At 45.2% G+C, this 21,894-nt stretch overlaps 1 protein-coding gene across 4 annotated transcripts in view; it reads right to left on the bottom strand.

The window, feature by feature from the left end:
- The window catches only part of AKAP9 (A-kinase anchoring protein 9), a 2,953,299-nt gene that overhangs the window by 326,172 nt on the left and 2,605,233 nt on the right, over nt 1-21,894 (bottom strand). For all 4 annotated transcript variants that reach the window (XM_069648423.1, XM_069648424.1, XM_069648425.1 and 1 more), the window contains one exon: nt 13,645-13,753. In XM_069648423.1, the coding sequence (XP_069504524.1) occupies nt 13,645-13,753 (109 nt within the window). The remainder of the gene's footprint in view (nt 1-13,644; nt 13,754-21,894) is intronic.

Raw genomic sequence — 21,894 nt, 5'->3', positions numbered from 1 at the left:
GAATTGGCATATATTGCTAACTCGTGTGGCAGTCGCCCCCTACTGTCGGTACTATACAAAATACTTCCGAACCAACAGCCAACCTCAACCACAAGGTCACGAAATAGCTGGTCTGACAATTTGGGGGTTGCACTAACTGATGTTCAATTGAAGCAAATGTGTGAACATACCAAAAAACGTCTCCTTACATTTTAAATTCAGATGCATTCAGTATAAATTGCTGAATAGACTGTGTTATACCCCCACAAAACTTAGCAAGATGTACCAGGGTGTGGAGCAACGTTGTCCCAGATATCATTGTACTCAAGCTGACCATATGCACATGTTCCGGTCCTGTACCCACCTGCTATCATTTTGGCCCGCTGTTTTAAATACTCTGTCAGAAGTGGTGGATATTCCCCTGGTGCGCTCTCCCCTGATAGTGCTATTTGTTATGTGGGAGAATCTCCCGAACAATCGACTCCGTACATTTGTGAATATAGGCTGCACAGTGCGGCTTGACTGGTCTGCAAACGTGTAAGGTCTTTGCCTATGACCTGAGGAAGTTTTCGCTGGAGGCACGGAAAGACTTCGGCTCCTGAACCTCTGAGGTGAAGCCCGCTGGTGTTCCGTGCTTTGCCCAGTGCTGCCTAACGGTGAGAGGCTGGGAGCTGCGTGGGAGCAGCGTTCACCTCCTCTGCTTTTCTGCCAACGAGCCGCAGCGTTTAAAACCCCCATGCTTTCGGTAAGCGGTAAACTCTGGCTGGTAAGCAGAGTAGTGGAGTATAAGTAGAGCATTGGCGGCAGAGTGGAAAAGTGTGGCCAACGGGGGTTACTTTTGCTATTACCACTACTATAGTACTTTCGCTTTACTACTGGATCTAAACTAAGCAAGGCAAAACAAAACAAAATACAATCTTATGTGCTTGAACGCTCGGACGCTTGGAGGCTTGTCAGGAGACTGTGTGGGCAACTCTTTGATCCTGTCAGGCACAGACAAATAAGTCATACAGCGTGACACACAGCGTGACATACAGCGTGACCAAAGTGCCCCGCGCATCGAGTACAACCCTCATTACACATGCAACCAAGAGGACAACACAGGCTCAAGCTCACACCCATGACTCCATATTCAATCTGGGAGGAAGAGGGCTTGTTAAAGAAACTCATTTGTCACTTCTGCATCATTGGAAGCATGGTCTTGAATACACTGTTACCACAAAAAAAAAATCCAAAGAAAAATCAGTGATCATGTTGGGGAAAAAAAGGGATAAAAGTCTAAATGATAAGGAAATTGACATAGAACTTACTTAGTCGCCCTCCCAAATAGAGCTAGATCGGCATGAAGGGGTGCCAGAATGTGTCATCATCAATGAAGACAGAAATGATTCGAGAAAACAACCTCCACCTTTACAGCAAGACACTGGCTTGAACTGCGAGGACAGTTTGACAACTCAGATCCAAACAAGAGAACATTGGATGCTAATGAGGACAGGGACATTTCCCAAACCAACGGGGGGACACTATCAGCCCTAACTTTTGTGCTCAATTCATTAGTCTCTGTCTTTGAGCTACTTAAGGCGGAGGTTCACTCACAAGCGGGTACACTCCTTGAACTTACTAGACAAATGGCAAACTGCGGCAAAGCAGTTGTGGGGCTTAGCACCGTTATTAACTCCATCTTAATTCCATCCATTAAAGATATTAGAATTGAGGTTCTTAAGCAAGGTTTGGATATTTCAGCAATCCAATCCTCAGCAACCCTCATGAGGAAAGAAGATGGGAATGTGCTCCAGCTTTTGCAAGAAATCTCGCAGAATCTGGAAAAACGGCCACTACCTCTAGAAGAAGAGCCAAGAAAAAACGAGGCAAATCTACCTTTTGATGACACTCCATTGTCTGAATCCACACTGGAAGAGTTTAGGCGCCTGGCTAATGTTATGGATGGCACAGCAGAAGGCATCATTGTACCCCCTCAAAATTTAGAAGAGAAAACAACAGTGCCTTTAGAAGTGAAGGAGGAAGAATGCATCCTCGCTTGCCACCAGGATTACAGAGGAAGAAGGAAAACAAAAAGAAGAGAAGGAAGGAAACAAAGTTTGTACACTTCCCCCGCAACCTCAAAGTCAAAAAATCAAAAAAATGTAACATCCAACAACACAGGAGTAAACTTATTCCTTAAAAACATATCACATCCTTGCAGGGACTAAATATCAAAAGAAGAGCAGGAAGGAAGCAGTGATGGAAAAGCCAGGGGCACGGAAGCGACCCAACCCTCAAAAATTATTCAGTTTGCCAAACCGGGGAAACAAAATACACAAACACAGGCCAGGAAAAAATATTAGAAGAAACGATAGAGATTGTAAGTGTGGGTCTTCGGCGAGACCTCCAAGAGGCTCATCCAAGAAAACAGGGAGAGGGGCCTATTTGAGTGGAACGGAAAAGACAAAAGCCCAGGATAAAACAAAACAAAGCAAGCCACCAGCAAAGAACCATAATGGCACTGCAGTAGGAGGAATCCCTTGGGCTCCAATTTTTCTACAAAAAAAGTTGACTACAAATAAACAGAGGTCTTCTGCTGACACGAGAAACTGTTGGGCAGTCAGATAAAACAAAGCTGGCCCCAATATCTTTGAAGTCAACTAAAAAAAAAGCCCCTGGCACCGACAGTCACCGATCCGGAAACCAGAAACAGGGTGGATAAATCGACAAAATTAAATGAATTCATGGAGAATAACAATTTGGGACAGCCAGTCGGCAGAGGGTTTCAACATTTGGGATTGAAAGAAGAAGACGACATTGCAATTCCCAGAGACTGGTTAAAACTCTTGGTAAAAAACTGTCCAACACAAATCGCTCAGTCGCTGTGTGATCTTGGCGCATTTTAAAAAGGTGCCAAACCTCTATCTTCTGGCGTCCAAGGATATTGAGGTTGTGACATTTCCATTTTTTTAAATTATCATCTTGCGGAAGTCTGCCTCACTTCAAGAAAAGCAAATGTCGGCTATTCTGAAAGCTTCAAAAGAACAAGAGAGAATCGGCTTACAAGTTTTCTCTGAGATTCCGACGGAGGATAAACATGGGAGGATCCAAAAGTGCGGGGCTCCCAAAACAGCTGACTTGGGGGACAGAACAGGTGTGGAGGGAGCCCAACGGGATGTCAAAAAGAAAGCCACCAAGGACACTAAACAAGATGATAACTTGACTTTGCTGCCGGAATTATTGTCCCAAGTCCTACAGATATTAGAAGTGGACACGGTAGTCACTTTAGACAAAATGATATTAGATTAGTGAGTTGGAACATGCAGGGCTCCAGTATATTCAAATCTAGGAAAACGAGAGAGCAAATATTTGGGCTAAATGACGTAATAATGATCCAGGAGACCTGGCTTGTCAACTCTATCGAGATTGAGAGTTATACTTCTCATTGCTTATCTGCATCTCAAAAAGCAAAGGGAAGGCCGTCAGGGGGTCTACTGATGGCATTTAAAAACCTCACAATAAAAGCGGTTGCTCCCATTTTTTTTTAAACGAAATCTGAATTCAGGCATGTAAAGGCCGCCTAAACTGTCATATGCCAGACCCTGACCTAACCGCTGTCAATATTTATTGGAACCCCACCCTTTCTGATTTGCTGGTTTTTCTGGCAGCACTAAATACACTGTTAGAGAAAATGAAACTGGATTTTGGTGGATCTAACATAGTCCTCACAGGAGACTTTAATGCCAAATGTATCAATGCTCTGGGGGGAAAGTGTTATTACCCACTAGGGAGAGAAAATCTAAAAAGGGGCAAATTTGGATAGACTTTTTGGACTCCCGGGGCCTAAGAATGCTGAATGGGTGAACTGGGGAAATGTCAGATGCAAATGTCCCCTGGCATCGTGGTCAATTGTCGTCTACATTAGATTATATTTTTATCTCACCCGGTCTTCTTTCTCGGCACTCCTCTTTAGTTATAAATCAAGACGGCGGGAGTGATCACTCCCGTCTAGAGTTGCTATTCCTGGACCTGTCAATGGTAACATCTGCTATACATTCCCAAGGCATGGAAGCCAATAGCAAGGGGAAAATAAGGTTAGTGAAATACAGACAGGAGGGGAAAAAACGTATCAGTAAACTAGGAAAAGTAACAGACTCAGAACCTTTGGAATGCTGCCATCCGGCGAGCTTTGTTGAATTTATTTGGTCTATATCTCCACAGGTGAAACTGTAAAGGTGAAGAAGCAAACTCATCTACACTGCTTCGACGGGACAAACTGGGGGCGAAAAAAGCTTGCCAAGAATACAATAGTTGGTCATTAGTACAAAAGATTACACGTTTACAACATGTTGGAGAGGTAATGTTGCGGCTGGTAAATAACAACTCAAGAAGCTTTTGGTCGGTTATTGCTCAGATGGAAACCAACCACAGAAGTACCCTCTGCAACCTGGTCCCGGAAGCTAAATGGGTCGAGTACTTGGCTGGAAACTTTGAGAACTTACGAACAGATAGAACTGGCATTCAGCTGAATGTCCCCTGGTCCTTGTCCTTTGATGAGGACAACATCCTGGAAATAATTTCTAAATCATCAGTTTCTAGAGCAGCAGGCCCAAATGGGCTGACCTACCAGTTACTTAAAAATGAACCAGGCATTTGGTCTAAAATTCTAAACCAACTTTTTAGAGAACTAATTAGGCAAGGTAGGTTTCCTTTGTCATGGAAAACAGCCATAATTATACCATTCTTCAAGGGGGGTGATCGCTTGAACACAGGCAGTTATCGCCCGATCGCCCACCTTGACAGACAGTAAGATTTGTATGAGCCTTTTGATAAAGGAACTCACAAGTTGGGTGGAGAGTAGAGATTCTTTCACGCAACCAAACAGGTTTTAGACAGGGTCACTCAACTAGTTTGAATGGTCTTGTCCTAAAGCTGATCAGGGAAAACACAATGCAAAAGAATGAATCTCCACTTTATGGGGCCTGGGTGTACTTATCGAAGGCTTTTGACCAGGTTGACAGAGAACATCTTTGGAAAAAGCTGAGGAGCTTGGGGATTCCGGAGGCGCTACTTGTAATGTTGATTGAACTCCACAAGGACATTTCAATGAGATTTTGTCTAGACAACCAAGGACACCTCTCAGACCCAATTCCAACCGAGATAGGAGTTAGACAGGGCTGCCTGGGAGCACCCCTGTTCTTCAATTTATACCTGGCCGATTTGGGAATTTTCCTAGAGGCATTGGCTGGCCTACGCAGATGACATTGTTTTGCTGGATAAAACAGAAATAGGATTGAAGCACCTACAAACAAAGCTGGGGTAATATGCAAAAGAAAACGGTCTATCAACCCCTTGAAACCTAGGATCCTCTTTTTTAAACATGCCTAGAAAAAGATACCATACTCAAATTGGGTCCTAGACACTGACATAATCCCTCGGGTCGAAGACTTGATATATCTGGGGAATAGTATATATGCCTCTCTGGCAATCTACAAGGTAGAATTAGATGTGAAGGCGAAAGCTTTACAACTCATCCCCCAGATGAAAAAGCTTTATCACAAATACTGCAAGTTCTCGTTTGTGCCTCCGATTAAATTCTATAGGGCAAAGGTAATTCCAGTAATTCTCCATGGCCTAGAGGCTAAACCTCTGAGCTGGAATATAAACTGTGGCAAAATAGAAGTTCTTATATGGAAAGAATTTCTGGGCCTCCCAATAAGCACTCCATCCTGGATTTTGAGATTTTTGTTAGGTCTGAATTCACTGGCATCTCTTGCAAACTGGAAGCTGATTACACTTTACCGGCAGATTATCATTGCAAAACATAATACTCTCTATGGCGACATCAAAGCCCATCTCGAATCTTCGAGATCTCAACTTCTGGGTAACCTGGAATTAAGAGGCAAGGAATTCCTAGGCAAAATAGATTTAAATCTGGAGACCCTGATCAACATCACTCAGAAAGTAAAAACATCTGGGGAACTGGGTGATTGGATAGACACAATTGCAAATGTTAGAAATGGGGCATCTCCAAATTCTTTCCAATTGGTTGACAAAAAACTGGGGATCCTCTCCAGATACCTAATAACATTTCCAGACAGACAGGTTAGAACCAATTTCCTTAGAACAAGGTTGCACCTTCTGCCAACAGGGGAGGTTTCTGGCCAAACGTAATAAAGAAGGATTGGTGCAGAAACTGTGCCGGGTATGTGCGACACCCTCAAAACCACCGCTGGGACACATGTTAATGGAATGTGAAGGAACCTGGAGTTTACGGTTGCCCCATCTGAGAAAGCACGTAAGGAATGAAGAGGGGTTGAATTCTGAACTATTCTGGAACAGAATTATGTCTGGACATGAAACAACCCTGACATATACTGTAATTCAACTAGTAAAAGAATGTGGGGTCATTCAATAAGGCTTGGTCTCTGGTTTTTCTCCTCCTTAAAAATATTTTTTTGAGGTTTAGGCATTAAGCCAAAATGTTATAAATGCAATTCACTTTTAGGTTAATATTGTGTTTGTCAGTATTATGATATGAAGGAGATCGTGGCAATTGATTAATATCTATGAATTTTAATTCAGATTCTATTTTTGTAAAGGTTTTGTAAACCGTATACAATAATAAAATAAATAAATAAAGAAAGAATATAGGCTGCATGATTGCCAAGAGATGTATATTGTCGAGATGGAACAATAGCACCCCGCCCGATGTTACAGCTTGGCTGGTGGAACTAACCTGGGCCCAAAACTGTGAGGAGATGCATATAAACTCCCTGCCTCTTATATCCCGCCCAACTCAAGTATGGTCTGAGTTTAAGACCTACCTGACCAACCTCACCCCTACTCAATAACTACCTAAAGAAACAGCCAATGGGTACACCTTCCTGGCAAAGACTGTATTCAATGAACATCAGATGCTTCTTGTTTATACACTTTTTTTTTTATCTACGTGTAAATTGCTATGTCTGTGCCAATGAGCTTGATTTAAATACTAAAATGTAACTAACTGTTCATTTTGCCAAATAAAGAAAAGTGAGAAAAAAAAAATAAAAGTTCATACCCCTCCCCTGCAATGAAAGCGTGGCCAGCAGCAGCAGATCTACACACTGCTAACCATCCCTACATTTACAATTCTTAAGCACCGCTCTTACTGGGGGAAGCAAGAGAATGAGCTCCACCAACTCATTCCTCCTCTCTGTTTATTCTGCCCTGAAGACATGTGAACTGTTAGAGATCTGAACCTCTGCATGCCTGGTTGGGTGCATCATTCAGCTGCAGTCTGGGTGCTCACAGCAACATGGTGTGAAAAGACGGCATTGTGGTGCAAGCCAGTCACTTCCAGAGTAGGGCTCTCAGCCCCTCCTGCCCTGCTCTAGAACTTCCCATGCTGTGTCAAAGCAGCAGCACATCAACCACCTCCTCAGCGCAGATGTGCATTTGCCCTGACTTACAATACAGGCTTTTTTGTAGCAGGCACGCAGGGCAGGAAATTCAATGTTTTGACAGGATAGGAGCACTATGTCTGACCCTGTTCCAAGGATGACTGTTAACTAGATGCAAATCTGCTAAGCAAATCTGTGTTGCCGGTATAACATGGTTTCCATAAAGGGCAGCAGAGACAACAGGTCCCATGGGAAATTACAGTTAGCTGCTGTGCATTGTATATGTTGCTTTTCTTGAAGCACAATGAACTGTGCTCTAAGCATCAAAGCTAACCCTGGCAGGCAAGCATTATTATTGCCATTATTGTGTCTTTCTAGAGTCTGCTCACAGTGTATTATATAAGAACTCCTTGGCATTACCGATTCGATTCACACTGCAATGCAGGATAAGGCTGAGGTCAAGACAGAACAGGCCATTGTTATCCAAATACACAGTGGAGACCCATAGGAAGCTCCGTGGGACGGGGGGCAGCCGGCAATATTAAGGGAGCTGAGTTTCTCCAGTCACCCAACCCTCATAACATTATGAAAAGGTGACTGTGTTCACATGCAAAACCGCAATAAGGTGGGGATCAGGGCAGGGTCCGATGGGGTCACTGCTGCAGTCATGATGGCATGCTCATTCCTATTTCTCAGGACCATTAAAGGGCCTGCAGCAAAGTGCTGGGCCGTCAGAGATAACTATGTAGCAGCACCTCCATGAACTAACGCCACAACCTATCATGTTATTCCAGAAAGCATAACCAAAATATGTAAAATATTATCAATGAGGACAACTGCTAAAAGCCTTATAACAGAAAGTGCTTCTCCTCCCTTATTCTGCCCCTGTGGCTCTCCAATAAAGATAGCAATGCAAGCTTGGCTCCTGCAGGAGGGAGAGGTGTTTGGGAAATCAAGGGCGGCTTGCCAACTAGCCCTACTGTGGCTTATGAATACATGTACACCACATTGGCAGCCCTGGACCGTATCTGGTCAGACTACATATCGGTTGTCTCAGGTGAAAAATCAATGACCAAAACATGTTTGCGTCAACCAGAACACATGGTTGTTAGGAGGTTCTAAATTGTCATCAGGGTTTAGAACCACATTGTCATTTCTGTTGCCCAATCAATCTATAAAAATATCAATGAGGGTTCAGCATATGGTTCTTAATGGAATACTACTTGGTTAATTTTCATGCAAGGACCGTGATGACGAAAACGGACAAGAGGAGTAATTGCCTGATTACTTACTAGTAATCTTCATTACACTGAGCCCGAGTTGTCCTCATCACAGTCCTACATTCCCGCTCCATCCTTCCATTACAGGGCCAGCTTTGTATATAGACAGGCAGGGGTGAGAAAAAAACGGATTCTTTTAGATAACATGATGATGAAAAAATGAACAAAGACAAAGGCACAAAGGCAGGACCAGGGAAAAGCTCATTTTTATGCTCGTTTGGAAAGTGTAGTTTGGAGAGTGTCTCAGGATTAGATGCCTAATGCAAATGAGTACTGTTACTAGGAAGACTAGGATTAGGTGAAATGAGAAACTGCCGAAAAGGGGCCTCTATCTAGCCCTGTTTCTCGATCATTATTGTCCTCTAGCAACAATATAAACCGCCTTTTCCTCTGTCCCAGGTCTCTGCGTCAGAAGCTCCCCATTTCATTTACCAGGGAAACAAGACAGCAGTCCTCTTGATTTGTTACCCGATTCCATTATTCATGGTATGTTTTATTTGTTTCTGATGTACATATTTATTTCGTTTTATTTACCATTGACATTTGGTATCTTTCCTTCCTGCCACTGCCTAGTCCCTATTAAAGGAGCCATATACCGATTCTTCACTAACCTTACACTTTAAGTCTATCTTACTCCTAGTTTATCTAGCTACATTTCTAGAAAGGAGTGTCTACTCGGAGATGTTGGCTTTTCCCATTACCATTTGAATCTGGGTTTGAACCCAGTCACAATATTGGAATGACATAACTTGCTGTTGCAAATTTCATCTTCATCAACACCATTTAAGGTTGTCTGCATTTGTGTACTATTAGATAAATGTGCTGCATTTCAATCTCTTTAATCTTCATTTTTCTCTTCCATTAGTCGGTATTTCGGGTACTTCACTAAACTAGCCGCCTTTCAATTTGCAGGATTGTTACTTTTCGGCTTCTTGGAATTGTTCTTCCTCTTTTATTGTTTTCATCGAGGCTCCGTCCTTGATCCCCCGAGGTTCACTCGCTACACTATTCCTTTAATATTAGTGTTATCTTCTTTTGGGTTCCAGGCACAGTTCTAAGCAGATGATTTACAGTTTTCATTTGCATAATTCCTGAATTCTTTCTATTCCTGAGACTGAACGGAGTACTGGATGAGAGACTGTTAATTTTATCTCAACTCTTCCAAGGCAAAAACGTTTTCTTCTGCCTCAGCAACAGTTTCGGGGCCCTCCCTATCTTCAGTGTGTTACTTCCCATCTTTGCTGAGAACATAGGCTTTCTACTCTGCAAACCTATGGAAATGGTTCCTTCTTATAACTTTTTTTAGATTTTTGTTGTGCAATCTTAAAGAGCTTTGAGAAAAGAGCTCCAGTAAGATCTGATTTTCCTTTCCTGAAATCGCAGATCTGCACAACAACAAGCTCTTAAGATTGCACAACCATAATCTAAAAAAAGTTACAAGAAGGAAAGAATTCCATAAGTTTGAATGCCTTAGAAGGAGAAAAGGGATAACAAGGAATTGTTTATTCTTTCATCTCATAAATGAGAGGAAAAATACTTGAACCAATTCTCTCCTGATGATCCACTGTAAACACGGTGGTCAAACACGTGTGTTGAGAGTAATGGAAACATAACTATTCCCAATTAAGAGATTATGAAACAGAGACTATTCCATTAAAAGATTGTTATTCACCGCCCTATTCTCTTGAATTCGAGTCATCTGTATCGAAGAATCTGGCACAACTTGAACGTCCCCAATGTAATACAATATTAAGTGTACTTTGATGAATCGGAGGATGTTGTTCCTTCGCCCCTAGGAGGAGACCTTTCCCATGGGGAAAGGGCGGTGCGTCCACAGTACAACAGCCCCCCTGGGGGTGGTGCACCAGGGAAGGATCACATGGGAGAGGAAGCTCCTTATGGGATTAGGGAGGTCATTCCTAGAGAATGTGATATTTCTCTGCTTTATTAGACCCTCCTTCCCCAAGCCAAGCTCTCCTTCCCTGTGCTCAATCAGTGCCAATATATTTTATTGTAAGGTCAACCAACCTGCTAGATTAGACCCGACTAGCTGCCCTGAAAATACCAACGGTGTCCCATATATCTCCAATACAAGTACTGCAAAGAAGATGATGACCAGGAGTATGATTTTTAAGAACCAGAGAGAACGGTCTAGTCAATCACTGCATTCGAATGGTCAAGGGAAATACACATCTGTAGTGGGAAACCAACATGGAGAGAGCCATTCGAGGAAGCCTGGGAGACCCCGACCTGGGAAACAGGGGACTGCACCAGGAGACACTGTGCGTGGAGGGAAACGGGAGCGCAGTAGACCAAGCAGCAGGAGCTACTTTACACGCTGCCCGAGCAAATCTCCAGGTGCCTTACAACCCAGCAAACTGCCAGAAGGCAAAGCCCTATCCCGAGAAGGGAGACCAGACTGGCGGAGCAACCAGCACCAAAACCTGGAGGCAAGTTGACCGGCTAGGACGCAGATGACCACACAGAACATCCAAACGCTGCCAGAGCCTCAGAGGGAAACACTGCTGCTCTCAGGATGCGAACCCCAGCAACAGGTACACGGGCAGACAGAGTTGCTGGAGGTCCGGGAAGAATCCGGGAATGGCTGCAAAACCTGATATAAGAGGGTCTGGCACCGACACTTGTATGAGAGCTAGAGAACAAGAGGGTCTGGGACCCTAAGAGAAGCAGAGACAGTACAGAAGGGAGCATATGCTTGGCATGAGAGGAGACCAAGCAATTGCAACAGAGCAATGCGAGTCTGAGACCTGCACCCATATTAGAGCCAAAGACTGAGGGGGTCTGGGAACCTGAGGGAAACGGACAGTTTTACAAGAAGGCATGCAATTGGCTGGAGAGTAAACCAAGATTTTGCGACCACACATTGCGAGTCTGGGACCCACTCCCACATGAGAATTTGAGAATAAGAGGGTCTGGGACACAGAGCAAAAGAGACAGATCAGAAGAAAGCCTATGCTTGGCAGGAGAGTAAACCAAGTTGATATAATACATATGATACGATAGGTTATTTATAACTCGCTTAATACCCAGAGGCTTCTGAGCGCGGACCCGGGGATCAAACCTGTGGTGCTCAGTGTCTTGCTTCCAAGGACAGCACACTGCCCCTGAGCTATCCTCCCGAGATGTGTATAACTACGAGTCTGGGACTCACATCCATGTGAAATGGTAAGAGTACAGTGAAGTGAAGATACAGGGTCGGAGACCCAACGAGATAAAGAAAGGAAAAGTAGAACCCGAAGGAATCTTGGGGAAAGGAGCAAACCCCTAATCCTTGGAGTTAAACATTGTGGAGCATTTCTTTTGTTGTGTTGATCATCAGAGGCACTAGGAACTTGGAACTTTTCTGTTGACAAGAACTGTCATTAGCACTTTACTTTCGAAGAGAACACACTTGCACATTTAGTTCAGGTTATTAGTGTTAGGGTCAGAAGTAGGTGTTTGGGACATGACAGTGACAGCCTTATTTGGCATCCTGACACTTTCACTAGTTTTCTTAGAGGCAGGGAAACCGCTCTTAGCTTTAGGGACAGAAAGGCCATTTTTCCAAAAGGTTTGCTTGTTAATAAAAGTGTATAACCAAAACTATGCCACCTTTATGTCCGAGCCTTACTTCTGCACCCTTACAGTATTCCTTTACTCATAATCTCAGCTCTACCTCTCTTGTCCTTATGTCATACACTTGTCCTCCATATGCTATGTCGAGGTTTAGAGCCTTTCAACTATCGACCAACAAACTCTAGAATGTACTTCCAGGGGATGTGCAACTCCCCAAAACACTGGAATTGTTTAAAACCCCCACCCCAGGGATATCTGCTCAATATGGCCTTTCTAAACTTCCCTGTTAATTCGCACTGTTACAGCTTGATGCATTTGCACACTTTGAAAGAAGCCTTTGCTTTGTTTTGCCGTTATTATTTTACAAAGCACTATGTGCTAAATAAAGACAATAAAACTGTATTAACACATTAATGCGCAAGCAATTAATCTGATAGTGCACTTAAAATAATTAAATATTTAAAAAACGTATGCCATCTGAATGACAAGTGATTTACCAGTAGCATCATGAAAATATGAACAAAATGTCATAGTAAATGCAAACGTATTTCTTATATAGTACAATAAACATGTGTATGCCAGTTAACAATGATTCATAGGCAAAGTAAGAACTGTAGGATTTTCCTGCTTAGAACACACACACATTGTTGCAACATTTCAACAAAAAGAAGCTGCATAAAAAACAGTCCAAATGTGAAACATTGGCAAGTTAATATAGCCTTATAGACTGAGAGAGGGGTCATTATAGCAGGATGATAAATCAATAACTTATGGTTTGAGGCAGAGCTGAGCTACAGATGTTGGGGAAGGGTCATTCTCCCAAGCGATAATGACCCCTCCAAGGTCTATAAGGTGAAGTAAAAACTTTAAGAATAAGAAAAGTAAATAGACAACCGAGCAGGTAAATTAAATGTAGTCTTATTGTGAAGTATTTAAATAACATGTTTGTTTTAATTAATAACTTAGCATTTCAATTGCAACGTGGTTGAACTGGAACATGCTTAACATGAGCATCCATTAGGTGTAAACATTTTCTCTATAAGAAAGTGAAAGCATTTTCCTATGTTTTAGCTTTTTTCTTTTGTGTGTTAAATAGCATGTTCCAGCAAAAAAGGTCCTCCCATAGAGGAGGTCTCCTGTTAAAAGAAATCATGCATTGAGTTTAAACTGCATTGTTTCTTCCATGTCTGCTTCTGGAAACAGAATGTTCAGAATGCAATCAATACCAGGGGTTATTGACTGCACTGTAAATATTCTGATTGGCTAAGAGTAGGTAGGTCAATCCCAATCAACATGTACTAATAAGTAACAATGCTTCATGCCTTACTGATGAGATCATTCATTATAACCCTAATTTAACATACAATTATATAGGCATATTTGTAGTTTGAGATAAATCCTAGACCATAATTAACAAAACAGAAATATATCCACATGCTAACCTCTCCAAAAGACGGAAATTCTGGTAGCCGCTGTAACTGGGAGACCACATCTTGGATGATGTTCTGTGACCAAGCAAAGTCTTCATCGTCGGCAGCTTCAAATTGTATTCTGTGGAGAAAAAAGGGAAACAATTAACACCAAAGAATGTTCACAACAGTTCACTAGCATTTGATTTCTGTAATGATTGCATAAATAAGTGATTATGAAAAACAGGGTATTTATAATCCTTATAAAAAATCATTAGAATGAGCCATACCTTTGTGTGCAATGTGTTTTTGAAAAAAACTACTCACTTCCCATGCTGTTTTGCAATGTTACATACAAAGATCTGAATGAAAGCAGATAATGTACAGACGCAGAAACTAACTGTGGCAAAAAAAACCATCCGAGCCATTAAACTTTACCCTTATGGACACAAAAACCCCAGTGCACACAATCCAACCCCACTTAGAAAGCAGACCCGCACAGACACCAGTTTCTCCTGGTACTACAAGCAACAATAGGAAAGCACAACCTTTATCCTACGCCCTCTTGCCCAAATAACCTAACCCAACCCACTTTCTTTTTTTTGTTTTTTAAATGTTATTTAAATGACGGTCACAAACGTGAGCAAAGTTGTGAATCACAAAAACATAAGATACAGTCTTTACAGACAATTGTCTTCACATGGACACATACACTTGGATAGTATATTGCATGCTTAATGGGGTACCTGGGGGCGGTTGTGATGTTCTGTCAGAAAGGCACGGAATGGGGCCAACATGTCTTTGGGTCTCGTGCGAGAGACAAGAGTGATGAAGAGTGAAGTTCTCTTCACATTCATTTATATATGTTGGATCTCTGAGCCATGACTGTAGGGTGGGAGCAGACCTGGATTTCCAACATGAAAGGATGTTCCTTTTGGCCACTACACAACCCACGTTAAATAGCCTGCGTGTCCTGGTTGGTACTTTCCTGATATCTCCAAGCAGGTATTTCAGTGGTGTAGGAGGGATGCGAATGTCTAAAATATCACTTAAGGTGATTGCCACCGCTTCCCAGAATTCGAGTATTGGCGGCATTCCCAGTACATATAAAAGTAATCTGCCACGTCTCTGTGGCATTTTGGGCTGTTGGGTGCTCCAAATCTCACCATTTTTTGGAGGTGTAGGTGATTCAGGATTTAGAACTGGATCATTCTCAGGTTTGCGTTGAGGGACACCGCTTTAGTCAGCTGACAGTATCTAGCCCAGGTCACTCTCCCATATGCCTTTCATATGGTTGCCTGAAGGGGTCTGGACTTGCCTTGTTTTGTTCAATGCAGGTGTGCCACAGCGAATACCGGTTGGGAACATGACGGACTGTATGAATGGGTGTGCTATCGGTTCAGTTGGGAATGTGGGCCAGAATTGCCGGAATGTCGCTCTCATCCTATGGTATTGTAGTGCCTTAGAGGGGCCAGGCCCCAGTTTGTACAAGCAGTCGGCTAGTGGTACAAATGTTCCATCCGGGAACATGTCTCCTAGTGTTAACTGTCGCTGGGGATCCCATGTTGTCCGTAGTGCTGGGTCAAATGTGGGCGATATCCCGGGATAGTGCCACAGGGGAGGGGGGGGGGGTCTGTTGCAATACAGGGTAATAATATCACGTTTCTTAAATATTCTAGCCCATGCTTTCACAGTGCACCTCACAGGGCCAACAAATGTGGTGTCAGCGTAGCGTTTTGCGAATATAACTGATCGCAGATCATTGGGGGTAAGCAGCATATTTTTCGACTCAAGAGATGTGCATGGTCCTCTGTACCAGCAAACTAGTGTCCCGCCTAATGAGCCTGTGCTACATTATAATAAAGTTCAAAATCTGGTGCTGAGAGGCCACCAGTGTCGAATGGTTCAGTCATGTTCATCCAGCTCATTCTAGCCACCTCATTATTCAAGACAAATGCTGAGATCATGGATCGCAGTTTGGTAAAAAAGGTCCCCGCTCGGCCATATATGTATGTTACTAAATAAATACAGCAATTTAGGTAGCACCATAATTTCCGGTAGTGACATGCGGCCGTAGGTTGATATAGGAAGGTTATTCCAAAGTTTGAGCTTCGTTTCCAGTTGGAGCATATCTGGCTTGTAGTTGGAAGAGTAAAGTGTTTGACCGTTACTAGCTATTATTACCCCTAGGTAACAGCTGAGTTCGGGGACCAACGAAAGACCAATATGGAGCCAATTTTTGCCGAGCTGTGGGTAAGCGGTAACATTTCAGATTTAGAAGTGTTGATCTTGTAGCCAGAATACTTGGAAAATTTGTTTATATCTGTCATAATGGGAGTCAGGTTGACCTCAGGGTCCCTAATGTATAACAGGGTATCATCAGCATATAACGAGATCAGTTGTGGAGGGCCATTTATCCTAACACTCCAGTTAGAGTGTTTAAATCGTATTCGAGCCGCCATAAATTCAATAGTGAGAGCAAATATAAGAGGGTAGAGGGGGTAGCCCTGCCATGTACCTCTCCATAGGGGGAACTTAGGGGAAAGGGTATGATTTGTCCTGACCATTGCGATTGGGTTGTTGTACAATTGTCGGATGTAGCCAGGAATTGAGACCCAAACCCAAACCGATCAAGAACGGTGAACATATAGTTCCAGGATACTGAGTCAAATGCTTTCTCAGCATCAAGGGAGGCTGCGATTACTTTGGCCTTGGGGTCTAATTGGGAGATGATGGCAAATATCTACGCAAGTTTAGGGAAGTGGACCTGGTGGGGATAAAGCCCAACTGGTCAGGGTGCACCAGGTGATTCAAATGGGGCATCAATCTGTTCCATATGGCCTTGGCAAAGATTTTGGCATCTGAATTAATTAGGGAGAGTGGGCAGTAGGACGAGGCCTCCTGTGAGGGTTTGTTAGACTTGAGCAGTACTGAGATAACTGCCTTGCGCAGGGATGGGGTGAGAGTCTCAACCGAGATAGCCTCCTCCGGTACTGCCAGAGGTTTATGGGAAAGTTCTGTTATGTAACATTTGTACAGGTTTATGGGTAGGCCATCCGGTCCCAGGGCCTTGCCTGCAGCAAGCTCTTTGATTGCTTACCCAATCTCATCAATGGTTAATGGGTTGTCCTGCGCGGCACAGGACGTCGGAAACAGCCTGGGGAGTGGGATCGAGTCAATATAACAAATCAGGTTGTTCTCTCAAACAGTATCAGCGTAAGTATATAGTGATGAGTAAAATTCAGAAAACACCTAATTAATTGCATTTTCCCCCACACAGGTTTCCCCTCCCACCCCCGCCGCCCACACAGGTTATTCGTTGTGTGTAGTTTTCAGATTTAACCAATTTAGCAAGCGATTTACTGGCTTTGTCCCCCTCCCCGTACCTCCTGGCCCTTGCGGCCTTGATGGTGTATAGGACCTCACGGTCTGCTAGTCTGTGGAATTCGTCCAGTTTAGCATGAATTTGGGCGAGTGACGTCTATTCAGGCACTAGGACGTATGTATTCTCCAGCGTCCGCATTTGGGTCTCAGTCCGAGATAGGTCTTGCCGTATCGTGCGAAGGGAACTATGAGCCAGGGACAGAATATTGCCATGTATCCAGACCTTGAAGGATTCCCATACCACAGAACTCCTGTAGCTCCACCCGTAGGGGGACTAATAGTGTAGTATTGTGAAGAAGGGCAGGGGGCATTCTCCATAGTTGGGATCTGTGGTCTTGCCATATCGGCTGGATCTCGAGTAACACTGGGGAGTGATCTGAGATAGTGTGGGGGAAGATGGAGCAGTCCGTTGTGAATGGGATACAGTCGGGAGTGTATAGCCAGAGGTCAATGCGTGACCTGGATTCATAAACCGAGGAGTGGATGGTATACTCCTGATCCCGGGGGTGTATCTCACACCAGGCGTATATATGGGGTAAGTAGTTCATACACTGAAGGATAGTGTGGGCTGACATGGTCAGAGCTCGGAGAGTCTTGGAGGTTCTGTCCACTAGTGGGTATAGTGTTGAAGTCCCTGCCCCATAGTACCTTGGGTGTTGTCCAACGGGGATCTGAGCACAACTACCTTGAGATAGAAATCTGGGTCGTCAATGTTTGGGCCGTAGCTATTGATAAGGACAGTGGGACGTCCATTCAGATTTCCCCAGATAATAACATACATGTCCAGTGGGTCAATAGTTGATTTAGAGATCTGGAACCCTAGGGTATGGTGAATGAGGGGGTGATAACTCCTCTAGTCCACCACTATGGCCAGCGCATGAGTGTCTTGTAGCATCAAGATCTGTATGTTGTGTCTTTTGACATATGATAGTATTTTCTGAGCCTTGGTGGGGTAGCTCAGCCCACAAACATTCCAAGTAAGAAGCCTATTCGGCTATCCGGCCTGACCCATCACTCTTAGTAAATAACACCATGTCCAGCGGATACATGCGATAGCCCGAAGAAAAGAATAAACCATGATCGACCTTCCATTTTTATATTTTTCAACCACCCAAATCACTCCCACAACGCCCCCACCCTCACTGTCCCAAAAACCTGACAGTGTATACCCTACCCTAACTAACTAACCCCTTCTTAAGCAGTGGGAGGCAACGTGCAAACCCATCCAAGAACATTGCAACGTTTGAATGTCATGATCTGCACTTCGTGGCAAGATAGAAAACAAAGGACCTCTCTGAGCTATGACACAAGAAATTGTCTCAGAGATTTAGAGGGGACCCACAGTGAACGTGGAGGATATTTGAAGGCTCAGAGTCAGTCATTATCTGGGGGTGTCGGAATTTTCTGCTCAATGTAAGATGCTGCGTCTTGTGGGGATTCAAAGAAGTGGGCTCTACCAGCATGCTGTATCCCGAGTTTAGCCACGAAGATCATGGCACACCAGAGAGAAATGCAGTTGTTGTAGCAATGGCTCTGGTGGAATGGGCTCTTGGCCAACCTGGAAGGGGTCTGTTAGCCTGCAAGGCCTTTCCCTGATTCACAGGACCAAAATTGACAAACAGCTTAGAAGTGTTCCGAAAACTCTTTGTGCGTGCCACGTAAAATTTCAAGGCACGAGCAACGTCCAGCTAATGCAAGCCCCTCTTCGCTGGAGACGACTGATTCGGGAAGGAGACAGGCAACAACTAAGGCTCGTTGAGGTGGACCGCAGACGCCACCTTCGGCATAAAGGTGGGGTGGGTACGAAGTACCACCCTTGAAGCGTGGGAGGACAAGTACAGCTGCTTGCAAGACAGGGCATGGATCTCCCCGTTCCGTCTGGCCGAGTTGATTGCCACTAGGAAAGTAGTCTTCCATGATAGAATCTTGAGCTGGGACTGATGCATAGGCTTAACAGGAGCCCCATTGAGCTTAGTCAAAACCACATTGTGTTCCGAAGCCGGGGCAGGAGCCTTCACAGGCGGCAAAGTTATGAATAGTCCTTTGACAAACTCCTTGACAAGTCTGTGCGACTACAGGAAAGACGTATCTGACGCCCTGGTGTAACGGGATATGGAGCGCAGGTGCACCTTGATAGAGGCATGAGCCAGTCCAGCTGTGGCCAAAGAAAGCAGGTATGGAAGGAGTTGTGGAGCCGTGACACGCAGAGAGGTAATCTTCTGAGTCCAGCACCACACAGAGAAATGCCTCTGCTTACGGCCATAGCAACTCAACGTTGAAGAGGCCCTGGCCTTGGCGAGGATGTCCTTACACTCTGTAGGCAAAGCATAATGTCCAAACTCTAGGGCTGCAGGAGCCAGGCCCCGAGGTTCAGCGATGCTGGGTTGGGGTGCAGAATCACACCTCCTTCTCTGGACAGAAAGTCTGGAAGCAGTGGCAACTTGATGGGCGGAACCGCCGACAGATGTAGAAGGTCTAGAAAACCGATTTCTTACGGCCACGCTCGAGAGACGAGTGTCATTCTGCAGTGACCCTGTCCGAGTGTGTTAATCACTCGTAGCATGAGCGGGAACGGAGGAAAAGCTTATAGGAACTATCCCCCCCATAGAAATGAGAATGCATCCCCCATGCTCCTCGGCTGTGGGAACCTGCGAGCGAACCTTGGAATTCGCTGCCGTCATGAAGAGATCGATCTGGGGTTGACTCCATTTGTGGAATAAAAGATGCACTTGGTGCTGCCGCAGCTCCCACTCATGGCAAGAACATAGTTCCCTGCTGAGTGTGTCTCCGATGGTGCTCTTGGTGCCTGCCAGGTGAAAGTAGACAAGAAACATGTCCTGACGAATAACCCAATGCCACCTGGGGCTCTCTGGAGAGAGCCAAAGAGCGAGTCCCACCCTGCTTCCGGAAGTAGAACATGGTGGTGGTGTAGTTCATGAAGATCCTCACCACCTTGCCTCTCATTGACGGCAGGAAAGACTTGAGGGCCCAGAAGAAGGCCCAAACCTCCAGGACCTTGATGTGCCGGGTCTTTTCTTCCAGCAGACAGAGTTCTCCGGCGTGCAACTGTCCGGTGTGAGCTCCCCAACCCTCCAGAGAAGCATCTGTGGTAACTGTCTCTTGGTAAGGAGGAACTTGGAATGGGGCCCCTTGCATGAGGTGGGAGCACACGCCCCACCAGTTAATTGCGTGTTGGAACTCCTTGTTGAGGGGAATCTCGTCCGTCCAGGACCCCAAGACTTGCAGTCATCTCGCATCCAGAAACTCCTGGAGCGGCCACATCTGTAGTCTGCAAAGGGGGACAAGGTTGGTGCAGAAGGACATCATGCCCAACAGCGATTTGGGGGCTTGTACAGTAGCCGACCACGCCCCGAGTTTAGCCACGAAGATCATGGCACACCAGAGAGAAATGCAGTTGTTGTAGCAATGGCTCTGGTGGAATGGGCTCTTGGCCAACCTGGAAGGGGTCTGTTAGCCTGCAAGGCCTTTCCCTGATTCACAGGACCAAAATTGACAAACAGCTTAGAAGTGTTCCGAAAACTCTTTGTGCGTGCCACGTTAAATTTCAAGGCACGAGCAACGTCCAGCTAATGCAAGCCCCTCTTCGCTGGAGACGACTGATTCGGGAAGGAGACAGGCAACACCTAAGGCTCGTTGAGGTGGACCGCAGACGCCACCTTCGGCATAAAGGTGGGGTGGGTACAAAGTACCACCCTTGAAGCGTGGTAGGACAAGTACTGCGCTTTCCCTAGAATGGCTACCACTCTTGCCTGTGAGGGAGCCGCCAGGCAAGTTACTATGTTGAGTCTTGCCTTGCGTTCTGTGATGGCTCCAAGCAGGACTTTGGATAATTTATGGAGAATCCTAGATCCATCAGCAGACACGCGGTCCTCGTTGTGTGCTGGCTCACAAGGACATGGGAGCGGGCTCGTACCAGCCAATAGTCCTGGTAAGGTAAGAGTAGCCGTGAATGCCCTTGAGATGAAGACGTGCCACCACCAGAGTCAAACACTTTGTGAAGACCCTTGGGTCCGATTTCAAAGGGGAATGCCTTGAACTGATGGTGCCGCCCCTGGACCATGAACCGCAGGAACTTGCAGTGCTTCTGATGGATGGGGATGTGGAAGTAGGCGTCCTCCAGGTCCAGAGACGCCAGGAAGTTGCCTTCCTCCAGTTGGCCAAGCACGTGCTGCAACGTGACCATCCTGAACATTTGGGACTTCATGTACTTTTTGAGGCGTCCCAGGTCCATGATCGTCTCCTTTTGGACCAGAAAGTATCTGGAGTACACCCGAGAGGTGCTAGGGAACGGGTTCTATCGCCCCCTTTTTTAACATGGCTTGGACCTCTTGGAGTAGCTGCGCCACATGCTGTTCTTGTCAAGCTACAGACGGAATATGAGGGCAACTGCGCTGGAACTCCAAAGTGTGCCCCTGTCAGAGCATCCAGCACCCATCTGCTGGTGGTGATGGTCCTTAACATGCTGATGAACCTCGCCAGCCGGCCTCCCACCGGGGGGCACAAGTGGGGTCCTGAGAACGCCCGGTTCAGGCCTGCACTGGTGCGGTCCTCTCCTGCCGTAAGCCTGTGAGCAGCCTCTGGACGCCTCCTGCGCCGTGGAGCAGGAAGGCTGGCGATAAGGGGTGTTGTAGCCCTTGGAGGACCTGCCAGGTTTTCCCCTCAAGGAACGAAAGGACAACGACCGACGTAGCTGCTGGGTGCCCAGCGAACGTGCCGTCTCATGTCAGTGTTGATGATTTGAAGAAACTCGTCGACGGACTTGCCAAACAGGTTTTCTCTGTCAAATGGCATGTCTATCACCTTTCAACTGAACGTCCGGCCTGAAGTTGGTGGCTTTCAGCAATCCCATCCATTCTGTTGCTCATCTGACGGAATACA

Source organism: Ambystoma mexicanum, chromosome 2q (assembly GCF_040938575.1).
Source record: "Ambystoma mexicanum isolate Mex_15411 chromosome 2q, UKY_AmexF1_1, whole genome shotgun sequence".
Classification (NCBI taxonomy): domain Eukaryota; kingdom Metazoa; phylum Chordata; class Amphibia; order Caudata; family Ambystomatidae; genus Ambystoma; species Ambystoma mexicanum.
The sequence above is the reverse complement of the archived record's forward strand: the minus strand, read 5'-3'. Positions and strand labels throughout refer to the sequence as shown.